This window comes from Plasmodium berghei (assembly GCF_900002375.2).
Source record: "Plasmodium berghei ANKA genome assembly, chromosome: 13".
Lineage (NCBI taxonomy): Eukaryota > Apicomplexa > Aconoidasida > Haemosporida > Plasmodiidae > Plasmodium > Plasmodium berghei.
In genome coordinates, this window is record NC_036171.2 from 300520 (window position 1) to 322354 (window position 21835).

Consider the following 21835-nt stretch of genomic DNA (forward strand, 5'->3'; position numbering starts at 1 on the left):
TATATATATATTTTTTTTTTACGTTTTCTTATTTTTTATAAAGCGCATAACAATTTTACAAATATTTAATATACATTATTATTAACTAGTTCTATATAAAGGAACAATATTCTGCTAACATAATTATTTTATTAACATAAATATCTTCTATAATGATGAATATATCTATATAATTTTATTAATTTTTTTTTATGTATCACGATTATACTATCATATATAAATTATAAACCGCCATTATTAAAATAGAGAGAAATAATTAATGATTATTTTTATTTATAATCATATGTATATAACAAATTTAAATTGCAGAAAGATTATAAACTTTTTGATTTATTTTAATAATATATATGCGAAGGTTTCATCACAATATATATACACACAGGTATAAAAAGAGTATCCTTCGTTATTTATTTTATTTTTTATTTATTAATTATTTTTTTTTGTATTATAATTTTTGACTTTATTCAAAGGGTATACATATATGGTATTATATTTTATGCATTTACTGTTTATTAAACACTATATATCTATGCATATACACATTTATTAATGTGTAAACATATAATAATATATTCGAACAAAAAGTACATATATGCACGCATGTAAACGTATAATTAAATATGTATGCGTGCATTGAATAAACAGCTTTACACCTATTTGTTCAATTTCTTTTTTGTGCGTTTTAATTCTACAATTTAAGATATGAGTAAATTACAGTTTTATAAAGGAAAATGCACAAATGTGTTGATATAGATAGCTTGAAAGATGACATCATAACTAACAACAGTTTAGTGAGTATTTTCAATTCAAAAGATGATAGAAGCTATAGTAGTGAAGCATATCAAAATAATTATGAAAAGTCGAATATACAAAATAGTATACAGTACATTGAAAATAAGTGTTTGAATGAATTAAATATACAAAAAAGATATGGAGATGACAAATATATCCATTATTCTGGTAGGATGTATAAGGAAAAAACCAACAATTTTGATTGGAACAAAAATAAAATTGATGTACATCCAAATAGTAATTACAACTATAACCAAATTTATAATCACAACACAACAATACCAGAATATTCATATCAAAATAAACTCATGAATTATGAAAAAAGTTCAAGTTATAACTTAAGTAGGCATTTTGATGAAATAAATGATATTATATTAGCAAAAAAACATATTAAAAATGAATATAAATATAATAAAGACATTGACGAAGATATTAGTGAAACTAATGATCTAATTATTAATATGATAAATAATCATTATAAAAATTTAATAGAAGACACAAATAAAGGAATCAAAAACATAGCAAACAATTATGATAGTATATTCCAAAAAATTAATGATGATGGTATTAGTAGTTCCACTTCATCTAAAAAAAATAATAATTTAGAAAACAACAACAAAAAACAAAATAATGCATATGACAATAACCATATAAATAGCAATAATTCAATTCTCCATATTCGAAATTATTACACCAATAATCAAGCTGACAATTATAAGGGAAATTATTTTGACATTGCCGCCTGCCATGATATTGACGATTGTTATGAGAATGACAATCCATATAATAACAATAATCATAATGACAGCATATCAAACAGAGAATATCCAGTGTATAAGGGGACTGTGTCAAATAAAAACGACAACTATATTAAGGAAAGCGAAACTAAAATAATATTAAGAGACAACAATGAACTCTATTTAGATAATGATGAAAGGAAAAACAATTATAATTTTAGCAATACCAACATTAATATAGAAAATATAACTAATTCTAATCGAAACAAAATATATAACGTTTTTAATAACATGAACATTAATAAAAGTAATCACATAAATCGAGGTATTTTAACTTTTCTAGAAAATAAAAGAAAAAACAAATATTCATATGACAGCAAAGGTATAAAAAATGATAAAACTGATGATAATAATAATGAGGATACAGTTGACAATATTAGTAATATTGGTGGTGTCAGGAAATCCTCTAACTATATCAATAACACCTGTTTGAATAATAATAAAAAATATTATCAAGATAATAAAAATTACAATCTTAATATGAAACATTCATTTGACGAAGATTCTTATTATAGAAATATTATGGAAAAACAATCAATGTATAACAATGAAAATAAAAAGGGGAATTGGGTATCAGAATATAGTTTTAATGATATATATTATAAAGATAAAAGAAGCGAAAAAAATTTAAAAGAAAAATTCAAAAATAAATCAAATGGTAGTTCTTGTGAAAATTTAAAATTTTTAGATAACGAAGATTATAAAAATAATACTTATATAAATTTATTAAATGAAGAAATCAAATTTAATCAAACACAATTAAATATATCTAAAAAGGGTAGCCATGTAAAAATGAAAGAAAATAACCCATTTAATTTGTGCTATTATGTAAAAAAAAACCATATCGAAATAGCCCATGATGTTGATCACCCTAATTCACCAGTTAATTATGCGAATTCAATGCGCACAGATAATTTTGATAATCATCATAACGTTACCAATTACGTAAATAATAATCATAATAACATGGACAACTATATAGACAACTGTGTAGATGATAAGAATGGTAAGTTTGACGGAAAAAATGTAAATTTTTCAAATGTTAATGGAAAATTAGACATATCAATGAGATTTTCAAATACGATTAAGGTTGAACCAGAAATACAAAGCATACAAATTGGTAATTGTAATACATATTCAGTAAATAAATTAAAACTAGAATCAATTAACAAATATCAAAATATGTATATTGATAATAAAAATACGATGAGAAATAATGAAATTTGCTATAAAAAAGGAGTAATAAATGAAGAACATTATCGTACACCCGTTATTCTTAAAGGAATACCTTCTTCGGCATTCGAACACAATGAAAAGAAACAGGGAAAAATAAATGAAATAAGAAATGGAAACAATAATAAGGAAAAGCATGAAGATTTTGAAAATCGGGAAAAAATACAAATAGGTGAAGAATTACCAAACGATATTAATTCTTCGTACTATGCAACATCATCTGATACTTCGACCAATTATTTGTCGGGTTCAAAAAGTAAATTAAAAGAACTTCATAATTGCAAAAATATGAAGGATATAAACAGTGATAATAAACATATTTTAAGAAATAAAAGCAGTAGCATCGAACATATTATTCCACATAACAATTCTATTAACGATAGTTATTCACAAAATAAAAAAATAAAAAAAACACATTTAAAACCGTGCATTGATGAATATATAATTTCTAAGGATCCTCATAACCTTAGAAATATTTGCAGTAATAAAGATAATGAAAGTAATAATTTAAATTTGAATGAAAATTATATTAAATCAGCGAAAAAAATATATAACCTTAATAGCGATTCTTATTGTAATAACAATAGTAGTAACGAATCATATTCTGAAAAAAGTAAAAATAACAATTACTTTAATGATACTGATAATCATACCCCTAAATATTCGAAGATACGCACTGATCGAAAATTACAAAATATGCATAGTAACAACAATAGTAATTATAGTGATGAAAAAAAAAAGAATAAAGAAAAATGTCAAAAAAATAAAAATAAAATTATAAAACAAGAAAATCAGAGAAATGATCAAGTTAAAATTGTAGATATAAACAAAAACACTGAAAACTTAATTAACATTGATAAAGGAAACTATCCTATCGACATAAATCGAAAAAAAAATAGAGAAAATCAAAATAAGAAACAATCCAACGAAAAAGCGCAGATTGAAAATAAAAGAGAAATAAATATAGGCAGATGTCATGAAGACCATATTGAAAATATGAACGAAACTTGCCATAATAATATTAAATATGTGATGAAAACACACAACAATAATCAAAATGTTTTAGTACAAAATTATAAAAATTTAAATAAAGTTAATAGTATAAATAATACGAATAGTGATAATAATAATTCAGCCATATATCCTGGCATAAAACATGATCGAAAAAATTATGAAAATATCAGAAATTGCATAAATGGAAATGATGATGACTTGAACAATAATAGAAATGAAGAAGACAATGATATTGATAATAACTCTGACGATAGTAATGGCATAGATTGCGCACATATGCAACAGAATACCAATCATATTAGTAGTAGTATAAATAATAATCAAACTGCGAAGAATATGACACAGTGTCACAGTAGTTATGAAAACAACTGTAGCAAAAAAAAAATACCACTAATTAATAATAAAAAAATGGATGTGTTAGAAATCCATGAACAGTCCGGCGAAGATAATAATAAAATTAAAAAAAATAAAAGAAAAGAATATAAAATTGGTAAGCATAAAGTGAACCCTTTTGACAATATCGTTAAAAATAAAAGCTCAAAGTTTATAAACATTTTGAATGCGAGTTGTAATATGAGAAACTCAGACAAAAGCATTAATTATAATTATTCTATGGATGATATTAAATATAACAAATTAAATATTGCAAAAGAACAACAACATACATATTCAAATCCATGCTTTGAAAGTAATGAAGACGAAAATTACAATTGCACAAATCAAAACCAAATAAACAAAATTCATAACCAATCCGAAAAAAAAAAGAATTCTGATATATACGAAAATTGTAGCATAATTAATAATAACTTTAAATACAATGATGAACAAAATTTAGATTGTCATTCTTCCTCTTTTAATGATAACGAACAATCGAAACAAAAAAAGACTTATGATGCAATAAATCCGAAAAGCACAAAACTAAATAAAGATCAATTAAATGAAAATATAAAAAATAATATATCCCGGACATACCCTATTTGCGAAGCATTTTATGGCAGCTCCAATGTACATAAAAATGGAATGAATAAAGGAAACATAATTTCAAAAATAAAAAATGATACAAATTGTGGAAGTAGCAATAGTGCATATGATAATGATAATAATAATAATAATAATGAAGAAGATAACATATCTATTCAAAATGAAACATATATTTTGACTAATTTAAAAAATGGAAAAACTAAAAAAAATAAGGAGCAAGCTCAACTAATCAAATTAGATCAATTTGTTAAGAAAACAAATGAAGAAATAAAAACGAATTTTACACAAAATATTGTACATTGGGAGAAAAATAAAAACAATGCCCATAGTAATGTTGCTGTTTCAGTTTATAACGAAAAGCGGGAAACCAAAAAATTGTTTGATGATCATATTGAAGATTATAAAAAACATAAAATAGGAAACGAGTACAGCAATACACAAACGCACCTTTTTGAAAATAACCCTTTTTATTTATATTATAATAAAAGAAGTGAAACTACAAATACGGAGATAAAAATTCAAAAAATATGTCCTAGTGAAAATAGAAATACACAAATAAAAAAAAAAAAAAAAAATATATTGAACAAGTTATGGAGTACCGTGCAAAGCGAAAATAAAGACAATGATGAAAATGACACAATTCCGTCTAATAACTCAAATATAAATGGAGGAAAAAATATATTCTATAATTTGTTTTGTAAAAAAAATAAACTAAGAAAGGATCAAAAATATAATGATGATCGAATTGATGCGATGTTAAAGAACCCAAAACAAGAAAATTATGCAAATAATAATGATATATCGAATGATCATATAAATGAACGAAATAGTAATTATATGAACGATCTTAATGAAATTGGATGTTTAGCTCAAAAATTTATGGGCACTTATTCATGTAATGATAATTTAAAATCGATTTTTCAACTATTACGTTCTGAAATTGAGAAAACTAAAAAAGAAATCGAATATTTTTCTAAAGATCAAAAGCCTATAACTTTTAATAATCTTTTGAGTAATAATATTAACCATACATCCAATAAAATTAGTGATATGAGTAAAGAATCATTGAAGGAATATGTGTGTGACCAAGATAATTCTAAAAATATTCACAATATACCAAAGGATACATCTAATGATTTAATACATATAAAGGAAAAACAAAATGTACAAAATGGAAATAATGATTACATAAAAACAGATAATATGAATTTAGTACATAATGATTCTGAAAAATCTTTAAAGAACAATGTTTTCAAATTTATTAATAAGAGTGACAACTTCATGGAACATAATGATAAGCATGAGCATCACTATCAAATCATAAAATCAACACATCATGGTTTATACAAAAACAAAGGTTCAATAAGCAGTAGTAGTAGGAGAAGCAGCATAAGTAAACGAAGAATGAAGAATACTAGCGCCCATAAAGATAATATTGACGGTAATGGTGCTTTTAATATGAGCAACTGTATGCTAAAGCGAGTAAAATCTGACACACCGTATAAATGGCGCATTAAAAAAAAAAAAGGAAATAATGACACTAAAGAACATATAATACCCCAAATAAACACATTTATATTTAAACATAATAATAATAATATTTATAAATTTAAATTAAATAATAATTTTTTAATATATGATAGTATATTATTAAAAAATAAAAAAAACGGATATTTTTTTAATTTTAATGCTTTATACAAAAGTGTATTCTTTAAAGAACCTTGTAACGAGGAAAAAGTTGAATATAGTAAAATTTTGGTATATAAAAATAATATGGTAGCATATAATAATCAAGATACTATAAAAAATAGTCAACATATTAACCACCCAAATAATACCCTTGACAAAGGGATATGCAGGGAAACATATGATACCCCAACTAATTTAAATGATTTATTTATTTATTTCAGATGATGAGTAAATCATATATATATATATATATATATACATAACAATGACCATTACGAAAAAGTATATACTATGAAAAGCAATCACTTTATATCATTAATACTAAATAAAAACAGTGAGATATAAATAAATATTCTGAAAATCAACAAGAAATATGAAAAAAAAAGGAATTATAAAATGGTAGACACAATTCAGCCATAAAATAAAAATTGAAAGCTTGGGATATCTGTAATAATTTGAAATTTTTTTTAATAATTTATCTATAGGTAACATGCTCAATTTTTTGAGCAACAGATACATATATAGCTCGTATACGCATGAGTTCATATAGAGGGACGTAAATACAAATACCATACATTAAAAAATAATCTAAAAAAATTTTCGTTCGAATATGAACAATTTTTATGCCTGTACACATAGATGATTTTATAGCACATATTTTTATGTTTGTCTTTGTTTCAAACTCTTCAATATATTTTTTATTTTATAATATGTTTACGATTTTTTTGTTTTCCTCCGTGATTATCCATTTTTTAAATTATTTGATTTATAATTTAAAACTTGTAATCCAAAAAACGAATATAAAAAAGTTCATATTTTTTTATTTAATCCTTATAATATATGCATAATGCTTTTTTATTCGGCAAAATGTATTGTACTTAAAAAAATGTAAATGCATTTATACAAAATAGTGGGTTAATTTTTTTGAATATAGGCATCAAATGTTATGACATATTTTGTCAGAATATTGCTTAATTCTCTTCATAAATTATGTACATAAAATAAAAAAAAAATAATTAAAGATATGGATATTTATTTTACTATAGCTTTTCATCCTATTTTTCCCATTTTGAGGTATTATTATCTTAATAAAACAACCTCTTCACCTTTAAAAGTAACATGAAAACTGCTCAATTTATTTATTGCTTTGTATTTTTCATTTAACAACAATACGATGTTGCTATTGCTGATATTTATTTCCCTTAAAAAAAAATAATATATATGTATATAAAATGCATGTGTGCCAATTTTTAAGAAATAATTGTATGTTGTCATAAAAATTTAATTATATTTAAAAAATCACATATTTTCACCATTTTATGCATATTATATCAAAACGAACATATTTAAATTATGTTTTTAGTTTAATTATTCTTACTTTAGTAAAGGGGGTGCATCCAACTCATATCTATCCAGTTCTTCGTCCAATTTTACTAATTCATTGTTACTTACGTCAAGCCTGAAATGAAATTTAAGGGGATACAACATTGTTAAAAAAATATATATATCGAAAAGGAAATAAACGAATTAAACGATGTAATTATATTTTTGCATATTACATTTCCAACAATTTTAGGTTATACAAATTCTTCATAAGGGTGCTCAACTGTTTTATTTTGTTGTTGCACAAATGTAACTCCTTTAGGTTATATAAAAAATTTATTGTGCATTTTCCTGACCATCTAATGGAATTAAAAAACACATAAATAATAAGATTAATAGGACTATAGTCCCATCTAATTTAGCTATATATAATTTAATTGTATAATTCCTGTTTTTTTATTTGCCTTAAAATTTTCACTTACGATTCGAATAAGAGGTTATTTGATAGGTTAATTCGTTGGATATAAAATGCTTCAATCATGAAGGGGTAAATTATATTCTCGATATTTAATCCACTTAGATCGAGAATTTCATCAGTATCTTCTGTTAATAAAATATTAAGTTTAAAGTGCATTTATACTTTTATTTTACTGAAATTGCAAAGTGTTAATATGTATGCATATAATATATTCTAAGTTTGGAACTAACCAATTTTGGAGCTTCGGTAATAATCATAAACTTTTTGTCTGTAAAAAAAATGAAACAGGCATATAAATGCAATATTATGTGAACATATATACAAGTATAATGTATGATGGTATTTATGATTTAAAAGTTAACAAAAATATCACGTATGCAATTTTACTGTATTCGTAGTTCAGATTCCTTTTCATTATAATATTCTATCCTAATATTATCAATTTCTTTTAATTTATCAATAACTTCAAAAAGATCATCAAATCTTTCAAGTTTTTTTAGAATTTCATATCTTGAAAAAAAATGGAATGTGATGCGTGTAATGAATATATAACATACAAGTACCTATCTAAATATAGACGCATCAAATAACCACAAAACGCACATATATGGCTTATGCATTATAAAACATTTTTTTATTTCCTATACACTTACTTTGTAAATAGTGCATATTTGCAATCACTTTCTAAGCACAACAATTCATTAATTTGCTCAAGCTCAAAATTTAATAAACTAAAATTTACATTTTTTGCTAAATTTAAGCGTATATTTGTATCATTTATATATTTATACAAATTGGTATATGACTTTACACAATTATTTTTACATACTGTTTGATATTCTTTGTTATTTTCTTTGCTATAATTTAATAACAATTTAAAATGGAAATTTTTTGAAAAGTTTTCAAAATTTATTTCATATATAATATTATATTGATTTTTTTCATTTGGGATTAAATGACCATAGGCAATTAGCAAATCTTGTAATACGTTTTCTTCATAATTTATATTTTGAGGCGTATGTATATTATATTTATAATAACATATTGACAACTTTAAATAACTAAAATTACTCAAGTTAACATTTTCATTAACTTTAAAAATGTATATATAAGACTCAAGGTTTTTATTTCCACTGTTATTAATAATAAATTGTCTATCCCATTCACCATATATTTCCTCGTTTTGGGAATCATAACATTTTGATTTGTCTGTATTTATTTTAACAATATTTTGAAAAAAAATGTAGAGAGAATTATTTTCTAAAGTAATAAAAAATATCTCTTCTTCATATTTGCCTTTTTTAAAAAGAAACCATCTATAGTATTCCCATAAACTTTGATCAGATGGATCCGTAAATATTGCATTCTTTATTAATTCCAACTCTTCATTAATATTAATTAATTCTTCTTTTAGAGAGTATTTTAAAAACCATGCAGAAAAATTCGAAAAATTGCGTTCAATGAGTAATTTTGATAATTCACAATTAGATGTTTGAACATTAAAATTGTTCACATTTTGTTCTACATGTTTGTTTTTATCATCTTCACTTATTTCAATACTCCCCATATTTTTTGGTAATTTTTCATTTGTTTTTTTTATATATATATTTATGCAAGATATTATATAAGATCGATAATTCCAACAATGATAATTTCTGTCATCTATATAAAGTGATTTTTTACAATATTCTAGCTCGTTTAGTAAATATTTAAGATCTGTTAAATCATTTTTTATGCAATATTTAATTACCCAAAGTTTATGAAACCATAATTCGTTACATTTGCTAAATTTAACTAAAATATCTTCTATCATTGAATTCTCATTTTCCATAATTTCTTTTAGCTCGTTCTTAAATTCTTCACTTTTCTTCCCTTCGCTATCACCTGCTTTAGGAAAGGGGAAGAAATTAAAATATGTGCATTGATATATATACACAAATAAACGCTCCAATAAGCAACCGCACATACACAAATTGATTATTTTTTAAATATTATTAATCCATAATGACAATTACACCAATGGCTAAATGTGTAATTAAGGTAACTACAAAATATGCTGATCAATTTACATATGTTGTTTTTTACATGTTTATATAATAATTCATTTTTTTATATTTATTATTTTGGTTTTTTTTTCATGCAATATATACCTTTCGTATCATTATGAAGCTTCTTGTTTCTGTTTAAGTATTCATCTTTTATGAATTCAAAATATTTCTTTCGGTAATTCCACAATGTCTGGATATAAGGGCATTTCCTTAAAATTGTCGATGACATTTGAATATACTTTTTTTCATATTTAGATGTTTTTTTCTTTATAATTAAATCATTTACGACAGGAATAAGTTCTTTAACCTTTTCTAACTTTCCATATTCCTCTTTATAATTATTTGCTTTTCTACCATGCATTTTATATTGTATTGCAAACAAAATATAATTAGGTTAATACTATATAAGCCCTATATATTATATTCTTTATCTCAAAGGAAAATACTTAATATAATTTTATTTCCTCATTAAACAGATATAGTTATTTATAATATATTCTTAAATATGAGAAAACATTATTTTTAAAAGAAATTTATATCCCCCAATCCAAAACTAAGGCCATTAAAATTTCAAAATGTTATATATAAAAAATTAATTAAATACAATAAAACCATATCAACTTTAGTAACATCAATTACAATATTTATATAGTAATGGTCAATAAATTTCAGAATAAAATCATACGTAAAAAAAAACTCAAATAAAACCATAGATAAAGCTATACTTACGAATGAGTATAGAAATTATCATACAACGAAACATAGCATAAGCATTCTACTTTTTTTTGCTAATTACTATTTAAATAAATAATGATTCTATGTGTGTTTGTAAACAAATAAAAAATTAAATAAAATTTTATTTTCAAATGATGAAATACCACCTCTTAAATTATAGAATTGAAAAAAAAAACACAAATTTCAAATAGCTATTTAAAATAAAAAATAATCATTACCATTTAAAAATGGCATAAAAAGGAAGGAACACCCAACGAATATACTATTTCATATGCGCATGCATATTATTATTTGTTTTAAACTCCATATTTATTTATATAATTTTAAACTATAAAACATGAAAATTTCAAACTTTGTGAATTCCCCTTTTAACTAAGCAAAAGTCCAGATTAATGTGTGTTATAAGCACTTTCACATTTCCAATAGCAAATGATTCAAATAAAATATATGGTATATTGCATCTAAAAATATATAGCTAAATTGGTTGAAATTGTTATAAATTTATCTTTTACGTATGTTCTTTAAATTATACTTGTAGCTTATTTTCACAAAAATATACAGCATATATTAACAGGCATATTATATTTTAAGTCTGCCCTTGCTTTCATTTTTATATTACCTTATAAATCATAAAATAGAGGCATGTGTAAAAATTTATAAAAACACACCATTATTTTTATCATATATTTTTTTAAGCTGAATATATTTCATAAATATTTTGGAAAATTGTATTATGCAAAATTCTTATTATTTATAGCATTTACAAAATAATAGAAATTATTTAACAAAAATAAATAAAATAGAAGAATATCTATATGCATGTGCTGTTGTTATATACGAACTAATGCTCAAACTTTTCTTTAACTATGGAGAATAAAATAAATATCTATTATATTTTATGATATATCGTTTGATATAGGAAATATATCGAATGGTTCTATATAATAAATTGTAGATTTTCGTAAATTCTACTTAAGTATAAAAACGTATATATTATATATATATATATATATATATATATATATATTTATTTATTTATTTATTAGCCTTGTTCTATAATCCACGAATATTTTGCGTGTTAAAAGAATTAAAGATAAAATAATTTGTTCACACATTTATATAGCTATAAAAAATAACACTATCATTTAAAATTTGACATATAATAATCTTAACTTATTTGCAAATGTAATTTTTTTGCAGCTTATTATCTTATAAATGTATACTCATTATAAACTTCGACATGGAAGCAAATAAAAATATAATATTAACAATTTTTTTTTATATATGCTCATAAGTCATTCTCTGCTCGAAACTGATAAAGAGAAAAATAAATACAGCCAAAAAAGTTCATACTGGTAAAAAATGAACCAATTAAAAAATAAGTTTATTATTACATACCTGATAATTTATTAAGCTCTTATTTGACGTGGAAAAAATGTATATAGCGTAAATATAAAAGACAAAAAAAATATTAAAATCAAATAGGGCAATTTATATCATATGACCACGTTATTTTTATGGATAGGTTGTAGGCTTTTAGCATTTTATTAACAATCGCATTTTTTTTTGCATGCATTCATTTTATAATTCATTCTGGTGTTAATTATAATTTTATATTGTAAAATAAAAAATATAATCTAAAAATATATATGTTTCCACGTTGTTTTGTTTTATTTTTTAATCATAGTAATATCATAATCTTTACATAATGTTTAACTTTTTTAATATTGTGTTATCAGTAGGATAAAAAAAAGACAGCCATCTTCAAATTATATATACATCCTATAAAATTATATTTTTTCTATTATTTTATATTGTATTCGATTGCATATGGCATCTTTATTTTATTGGTTCATAAAGTTTTTGTTTGTAAATATATATAAATATGCATAATTATAATAAATAATGTGTTATATGTGTATACAGTAATATATTATTTATGACGTAATGTGAATACATAAAAATGTGAAAAATAAACTATATATTGTACAGATTTAAAAAGTATATAAGCATATACTAGATAAATATTTCCTAATAAATTATAAAAATGTGGTTGCATCTATATATAGAATCAACAATGAGATTAAACTCCACTTTCGAAAAAATATACAGCAATTATATATTCTATAATAAATGCGTTTTTCACTTTAACTAGAATATTTTAAAAATTCTAATGCGTTTTCTTTTTTTTAAATACCAAAATGAAATTTTTTTTTATTTTAGCTATTTTCAGTCTTTTCAGCTTCTCTTTTGGAGCAAAACTGAAGAAACCATTTTTGGGTAAGAACTATAATATTAAAAAAGGCATAGATAATAATAATACCTTCGATTGAATCAAAAATTTTACATTTTATTATTTGGTAAAAAAAAAAATATTAATTTATTGCATATCCATTTTGCTTCCCTCGTATATTAAGTATTCATCCATATTTAATTATTTCTTTTGTAGGACTTGAGCTACCACCACCGTTTATTTTTGATTTTTGTAAAGGGATGAACATCCATTTTCTAATAAGTGCAGAAGAAGTTAATAGTAAAGAATTTTTAAAGCACTTAATATATGCGATTATGGGTACAGTAAATTATATGATATTAAGTATAGGCAATGTTATTTCAGTTTCAATTTTTGATGAAAAGATAGTATATAAAAATATTAAAGCTATTGGGAAGATAAAAAAACAATCATTTGCTAGTGAAATCGAAGAAGCATATAACAAATATGTTCATTACGAAGCAAAAGAAACCAACTTGAAAAATTCAATAATAGACTATCATGAAAATGTTATATTAAGCGATCCAGTAATGAAAAATCAAAAAAATGTTCTCATTATTTGCAAGGCATTTGATGAAAAAGATTTAACAGATTACAGTGATGAAACAGTAAATTTTATTAGGGATAAAAGAGACCAAAATTTAGGCATTTATTTTATTTCAGAAAATACTTTATATTCTTCTAATATAGTTTATAAACTTTCAGAAACGAGGCTCGATGAAGACGGGCTTTATCCTCTTGCGCATTTGCTTTCTGGTTATTATGATAATAGACTAGTTATCAGTGTAAAGAAATTTTGCTATCATTTAACATATGGATCACTTTGCACTAAATATAATGACTGGAGTGATTGGTTTGGCTCATGTGAATTTAGGCAACGACGAAAAGAAATCCCTTTAAATATTACTCGAACAGAAGCCAGTAATTTTTTACGTTATTATACCCCAACTTGCAGTAATGCTTTTGATTATACAATATCCGTTAAAGAAGATTTTAAAATTGATTGTCCTAATGTAATATATAATTGTAGGGGTACATGCGATGCTGGCTATAAATTTAAACCTTATGTTTCAGATAATGAAATTGTAGAACGCTACGTAGAATGTAAGGATTTGCCACCTTGTACAGAAGAACAAAGAAATAGTAGAGATGAATATGAACACATACATATAATAAAGGATCTTAACGATAAAGCACAAGAAACAGAATATCAAGACATTATTGAACGAAGAGTTATAGAAAAAAAGCGAAAAGGCGAAACAGAAGCCCAAGCTAGTGCACGAAAAGTTAAAGAAATAAATGCATTCATAGACAACCGAGTAAAGGTAATGTTAAACAAGCAATATGCTCTTTTAAATATTAACCCTCCCGGATATGAAGAAGAAACAAAAGGAAACTCAGAAGATCTCACTGATACAAGAAAAATTTCGGAAATATTACCTCCCAAATACACAGTACCTGATAATCCTACCTTAAAAAAACATCCTTCAGAAGATACCTATTCAAAAAAAGAAGGAGACAACCGCGAAGCCCATAAAGATGGCCAAGTGATCAAGGTAATTGAAAAGGATCACCTTAAACAAAATGGTGAAGTGGAGAAGAAAATATCCGAAACTAATAACGATTCAGATGGAAATATTACTAAAAATCCAACCGATATACAAATATTAGAAAAAAAACAATTAAAAGGAAATAATAAGCATACTGATGATTCCATCGATGGCGCGCAAGATTGGGATAAATATGAAGGAAATGTAATTGTCGAAAATAAAGAAATGAAAGGCATTGATAAAAATACCGACAAAATAACAATTGATAATAATATGAAGGTTGATAACACATATGAAATGAAAGGTGCGCTCATATATACAACTGTAGAACGCGAAGGAAATAATGGGAGTGTAGAACCTAATAAACAAAAATTGTCAAAAGAAAAAGAAGAATTAGAATCAAATAAAGAGAAAAATGAAGACAAACAAATATTTCCAGATAAAACAAAAAGTGAAACTGAAAAAAAGGACAAAGAAATTATTAGAGACCAAGAATTGAATAAAATAACACAAAACGGAAATGTAGAAAATATAGTAGAAGTTATACCTGCGCATGAAACTAAAACAGTAGAAGAGTATAAACCTCTCGATGAAAGTAGAGTAGTAGAAGAAGTTATACCTGTACATGAAACTAAAACAGTAGAAGAGTATAAACCTCTCGATGAAAGTAGAGTAGTAGAAGAAGTTATACCTGTACATGAAACTAAAACAGTAGAAGAGTATAAACCTCTATATGAAAGTAGAGTAATAGAAGAGCATAAGCCTTTAGATGAAACTAAAACAGTAGAAGAGTATAAACCTCTCGATGAAAGTAGAGTAGTAGAAGAAGTTATACCTGTAAATGAAACTAAAACAGTAGAAGAGTATAAACCTCTATATGAAAGTAGAGTAATAGAAGAGTATAAGCCTTTAGATGAAACTAAAACAGTAGAAGAGTATAAACCTCTATATGAAAGTAGAGTAATAGAAGAGTATAAGCCTTTAGATGAAACTAAAACAGTAGAAGAGTATAAACCTCTATATGAAAGTAGAGTAATAGAAGGGTATAAGCCTTTATATGAAACTAAAACAGTAGAAGAGTATAAACCTCTATATGAAAGTAGAGTAATAGAAGAGCATAAGCCTTTAGATGAAACTAAAACAGTAGAAGAGTATAAACCTCTATATGAAAGTAGAGTAATAGAAGAGCATAAGCCTTTAGATGAAACTAAAACAGTAGAAGAGTATAAACCTCTCGATGAAAGTAGAGTAGTAGAAGAAGTTATACCTGTAAATGAAACTAAAACAGTAGAAGAGTATAAACCTCTCAATGAAAGTAGAGTAATAGAAGAGTATAAGCCTTTAGATGAAACTAAAACAGTAGAAGAGTATAAACCTCTCGATGAAAGTAGAGTAGTAGAAGACGTTATACCTGTACATGAAACTAAAACAGTAGAAGAGTATAAACCTCTCGATGAAAGTAGAGTAGTAGAAGAAGTTATACCTGTACATGAAACTAAAACAGTAGAAGAGTATAAACCTCTATATGAAAGTAGAGTAGTAGAAGACGTTATACCTGTACATGAAACTAAAACAGTAGAAGAGTATAAACCTCTCGATGAAAGTAGAGTAGTAGAAGAAGTTATACCTGTACATGAAACTAAAACAGTAGAAGAGTATAAACCTCTATATGAAAGTAGAGTAATAGAAGAGCATAAGCCTTTAGATGAAACTAAAACAGTAGAAGAGTATAAACCTCTCGATGAAAGTAGAGTAATAGAAGAGTATAAGCCTTTAGATGAAACTAAAACAGTAGAAGAGTATAAACCTCTCGATGAAAGTAGAGTAGTAGAAGACGTTATACCTGTACATGAAACTAAAACAGTAGAAGAGTATAAACCTCTCGATGAAAGTAGAGTAGTAGAAGAAGTTATACCTGTACATGAAACTAAAACAGTAGAAGAGTATAAACCTCTATATGAAAGTAGAGTAATAGAAGAGCATAAGCCTTTAGATGAAACTAAAACAGTAGAAGAGTATAAACCTCTCGATGAAAGTAGAGTAGTAGAAGAAGTTATACCTGTACATGAAACTAAAACAGTAGAAGAGTATAAACCTCTATATGAAAGTAGAGTAATAGAAGAGCATAAGCCTTTAGATGAAACTAAAACAGTAGAAGAGTATAAACCTCTCGATGAAAGTAGAGTAGTAGAAGACGTTATACCTGTACATGAAACTAAAACAGTAGAAGAGTATAAACCTCTCGATGAAAGTAGAGTAGTAGAAGAAGTTATACCTGTACATGAAACTAAAACAGTAGAAGAGTATAAACCTCTCGATGAAAGTAGAGTAGTAGAAGAAGTTATACCTGTAAATGAAACTAAAACAGTAGAAGAGTATAAACCTCTATATGAAAGTAGAGTAATAGAAGAGTATAAGCCTTTAGATGAAACTAAAACAGTAGAAGAGTATAAACCTCTATATGAAAGTAGAGTAATAGAAGAGTATAAGCCTTTAGATGAAACTAAAACAGTAGAAGAGTATAAACCTCTATATGGAAGTAGAGTAATAGAAGAGTATAAGCCTTTAGATGAAACTAAAACAGTAGAAGAGTATAAACCTCTATATGAAAGTAGAGTAATAGAAGGGTATAAGCCTTTATATGAAACTAAAACAGTAGAAGAGTATAAACCTCTATATGAAAGTAGAGTAGTAGAAGAAGTTATACCTGTAAATGAAACTAAAACAGTAGAAGAGTATAAACCTCTCGATGAAAGTAGAGTAGTAGAAGACGTTATACCTGTACATGAAACTAAAACAGTAGAAGAGTATAAACCTCTCGATGAAAGTAGAGTAGTAGAAGAAGTTATACCTGTACATGAAACTAAAACAGTAGAAGAGTATAAACCTCTATATGAAAGTAGAGTAGTAGAAGAAGTTATACCTGTAAATGAAACTAAAACAGTAGAAGAGTATAAACCTCTCGATGAAAGTAAAGTAGTAGAAGACGTTATACCTGTACATGAAACTAAAACAGTAGAAGAGTATAAACCTCTCGATGAAAGTAGAGTAGTAGAAGAGTATAAACCTCTCGATGAAAGTAGAGTAGTAGAAGAAGTTATACCTGTACATGAAACTAAAATAGTAGAAGAGTATAAACCTCTATATGAAAGTAGAGTAATAGAAGAGTATAAGCCTTTAGATGAAACTAAAACAGTAGAAGAGTATAAACCTCTATATGAAAGTAGAGTAATAGAAGAGCATAAGCCTTTAGATGAAACTAAAACAGTAGAAGAGTATAAACCTCTCGATGAAAGTAGAGTAGTAGAAGAGTATAAACCTCTCAATGAAAGTAGAGTAGTAGAAGAAGTTATACCTGTACATGAAACTAAAACAGTAGAAGAGTATAAACCTCTATATGAAAGTAGAGTAATAGAAGAGCATAAGCCTTTAGATGAAACTAAAACAGTAGAAGAGTATAAACCTCTCAATGAAAGTAGAGTAGTAGAAGAAGTTATACATGCACATGAAACTAAAACAGTAGAAGAGTATAAACCTCTCGATGAAAGTAGAGTGATAGACGAACATAAACTGTTCGATGAAAATAGAGTAGTAGAAGAAGTTATACCTGCACATGAAACTAAAAAAGTAGAAGAGTATAAACCTCTATATGAAAGTAGAGTAATAGAAGAGCATAAGCCTTTAGATGAAACTAAAACAGTAGAAGAGTATAAACCTCTCGATGAAAGTAGAGTAGTAGAAGAAGTTATACCTGTACATGAAACTAAAACAATAGACGAACATAAACCTCTCGATGAAAGTAGAGTAATAGAAGAAGATATACCTGCATATGAAACTAAAACAGTAGACAAACATAAACTTTTCGATGAAAGTAGAGTAGTAGAAGAAGTTATACCTGCATATGAAAGTAAAACAGTAGATGAGCGTAAGCTAGTTGATTCTATCGATGCTAATGACATTATTGGTAAGGGGGAAAGTATTTATGACAATAAAATTATTCAGGGAAATGATGAGTGGATTTCAGATAAAGATGAGGCAATTGAAAATTTAGATGGATACGAATCAACTAAATCCACAAATTATAGTGATAATAGTGATGATAATGAAGAAGGGAAAAGTATTTTCCCAAATAAAAATATAGACTTATCAACGAGTAATGTTATTAATGATCAATCTAAAATAATATACACAGATAAAAGTGTAAATAAAACTATAAATAGCGATCCTAATGAGAATATACATACGGAATCAAGAAAGGAAGATATTCAAAAAGAAAGTGAAAATAATAAAGATATGATAAGTCATATACCTGATGATAGAATTATACACAGAGTAGCAAACAATGGCGAGAAAAAATTATTAATAGATGAAAAAAATATTGAAGATATATTAGGAAAAGACCTTAATGTTGATAATTCAGAAGGTGGGAGCAATGAATACAATACTATAGACATGGAACACAAAGAGGATAGCACTTTAGACGAACATAATAATATAGAAAAAAATGATAACAATGGAAAAATAAGCGAACACAGTTCTGAAGACAAATCATATACTATAGATATTAAAGTGGACAGAGATACATTACCACATGATAGTATTAATATACAAAAAACAAAAGACGAAGCTGCTATAAAGAAAGAAGAAGCTGACACAAAGAAAGACGAAGCTGCTATAAAGAAAGAAGAAGTTGATATAAAGAAAGGCGAAGCTGCTATAAAGAAATACGAAGTTGATATAAAGAAAGGCGAAGCCGTTATAAAGAAAGAAGAAGCTGACACAAAGAAAGACGAAGCTGCTATAAAGAAAGAAGAAGTTGATATAAAGAAAGACGAAGCTGCTATAAAGAAAGAAGAAGTTGATATAAAGAAAGACGAAGCTGCTATAAAGAAATACGAAGTTGATATAAAGAAAGGCGAAGCCGCTATAAAGAAAGAAGAAGCTGTGTCTATGCATAATGAAATAGACCCCAAAAAACTAATAATAGAAGATAATACTAATTGCCCACCAAATATAACTACTATAAAAGAAAAATGTGACGAAGTTCCTAAAAAATCCGATGTAAATCCAGAACGTACAATTATAAAAGACAAAGACTATGTATCTACAGAAAAATCTAATATCGAAAAAAACGACGTAATTGATAATAGTGATGACTTTAGTATAAATGAAATAATTAGTGCTGTAGTAAATGAACATGTTAATAGTAACGACGCTGAAAGTAAATATGATACAAACGAAAAGCTAGGCATACTAGATGATTTCGTAGAAAAATCAAAAAAAGCTTCAGGTGAAAAAAATGATTATCCTTATAAATATTATTCAGATACAAAAAGCATTCATAAAATTTTTTTCAAAAAATCACAAGGTAAAATCGATGAAAATAAATATATGATCGTTGGGCAAAATAATTATATTATAGATTCCAAAGATATTAAAAATCCTTTTCACAAAAATATGTCTAACAATGTTGATAAAATTTTAGGAGAACAAATTCAAAAAGACATAAAAAGCACATTTGAAGGTTATAACAATGACGAAAAAGAAAAAAGCAAATCATCTAATAATAGAATATTAAAACTTGCGGGTATGTCATTATTCGGTGCTGTATTCATAGTCTTTATGTCTATGTACATGCTTAAAAAAATTAATTCTTACAAACTTAACGAAAATACCATTATGAATTTCGAGTATGATGAGGCTCCAAAAAATATAATAAACAATGATAAAGGAGAGGAAGTAACCTGTGGTGATATTAGTTATGTCAATGATGATTGGTCATAGATAAATACAAATATAAGAATGTGTATATTTTGTAAACCTCTTGTTTAAAATCAAACACAACATGATTAAAAAGTTATATTGCTATGCAAATTATATTATATAAATGTATATCTAAGTACAAACCCAGATATTCACAAATATTTATATAATGGTGCTTTCACAAATTGATGAATATCATTTATTATAGCCATTCAAATGAATAATAATAATAATAATATAAGAAAAATAACATGGCATTACATAATAAGACGATGAAATAATAAATATATAATAACGTGTTATTTACAAACACCATTCTCTGCAATCGTATTAGCTGAAAATATTATTATATAATCTATATGCAATGAAAATATCATCCAGTATTTCCATAACGCATTGTTTAAATACTTTGTTATTGTTGGGATGCGCTATCCAAATTAATATGATGGAATAAGAATATTCTTCGATTAATATATGCATAATTTATATAAATTTTTTATTAAAAATTAGCATTATAACATTTTAAGATTCTTCTTTTTTCTATAAAATTGGAAATTATATTCTTTAATGCGCCGACGCAACAGTGTTATTATAACCGTTATTATAATTGGTCATTTGCCCCTTATTCATCATTTATTTTTCTATTTTTTTCGTCTTTTTCGATTTTGTTGTGTGATTTAACGCATCATTAATTAAAAATTATAGGCTTCCAAAAATGCACTTAAAGTATTTTAAGCATCTAAAATGCAATTTTTTTAAGAATAACAATTTTATAAGCCTATTGAATATTTTCTTTTAACAATATTAAATAATATGTAACAAATCCATTAAAAAAATATAAATCTTATATTAATAAAACTAACCTTGCAAAAATATTAAGCATACTTACAACTCAAAAATATGTGTGAGAAATAATATAACTATTTTTGGTTTCCAACAAAATATGTACACACAAATTATATAATTATATAATTATAAAATTTATGATTTTAAAATTATTTAAAGTTTTATTAAAAAATAAGAATATATTTCTTGTATGGTATACATCATAAATGATAATAAAAAAATAAATAATCCCGAACAAAAATAAAGAAAATAAAACAGTTAAAAAAATACATATATATATATATTAATTAAATATAAATATAAATCATAATAAA

General features: G+C 25.1%; 3 protein-coding genes across 3 annotated transcripts; 2 read left to right on the forward strand and 1 right to left on the reverse strand.

Moving 5' to 3' along the window:
- Positions 1-731: 731 nt before the first annotated feature.
- On the forward strand, positions 732-6731 carry PBANKA_1306300 (conserved Plasmodium protein, unknown function; the record flags this gene model as incomplete). The annotated part of the gene is made up of 1 exon (XM_034566639.1): positions 732-6731. The coding sequence occupies one exon, from the start codon at positions 732-734 to the stop codon at positions 6729-6731; it is 6000 nt and encodes a 1999-aa protein (XP_034423216.1).
- An 855-nt stretch (positions 6732-7586) lies between these two features.
- PBANKA_1306400 (geranylgeranyl transferase type-2 subunit alpha, putative) lies at positions 7587-10716 on the reverse strand (the record flags this gene model as incomplete). The annotated part of the gene is made up of 8 exons (XM_034566640.1): positions 7587-7707; positions 7885-7965; positions 8066-8188; positions 8312-8432; positions 8538-8575; positions 8695-8817; positions 8961-10194; positions 10458-10716. 8 exons carry the CDS (start codon positions 10714-10716, stop codon positions 7587-7589), a joined length of 2100 nt encoding a protein of 699 aa, XP_034423217.1.
- Positions 10717-13291: 2575 nt separating this feature from the next.
- PBANKA_1306500 (TRAP-like protein) lies at positions 13292-20696 on the forward strand (the record flags this gene model as incomplete). The annotated part of the gene is made up of 2 exons (XM_034566642.1): positions 13292-13370; positions 13540-20696. The coding sequence occupies 2 exons, from the start codon at positions 13292-13294 to the stop codon at positions 20694-20696; spliced, it is 7236 nt and encodes a 2411-aa protein (XP_034423218.1).
- Positions 20697-21835: the final 1139 nt, after the last annotated feature.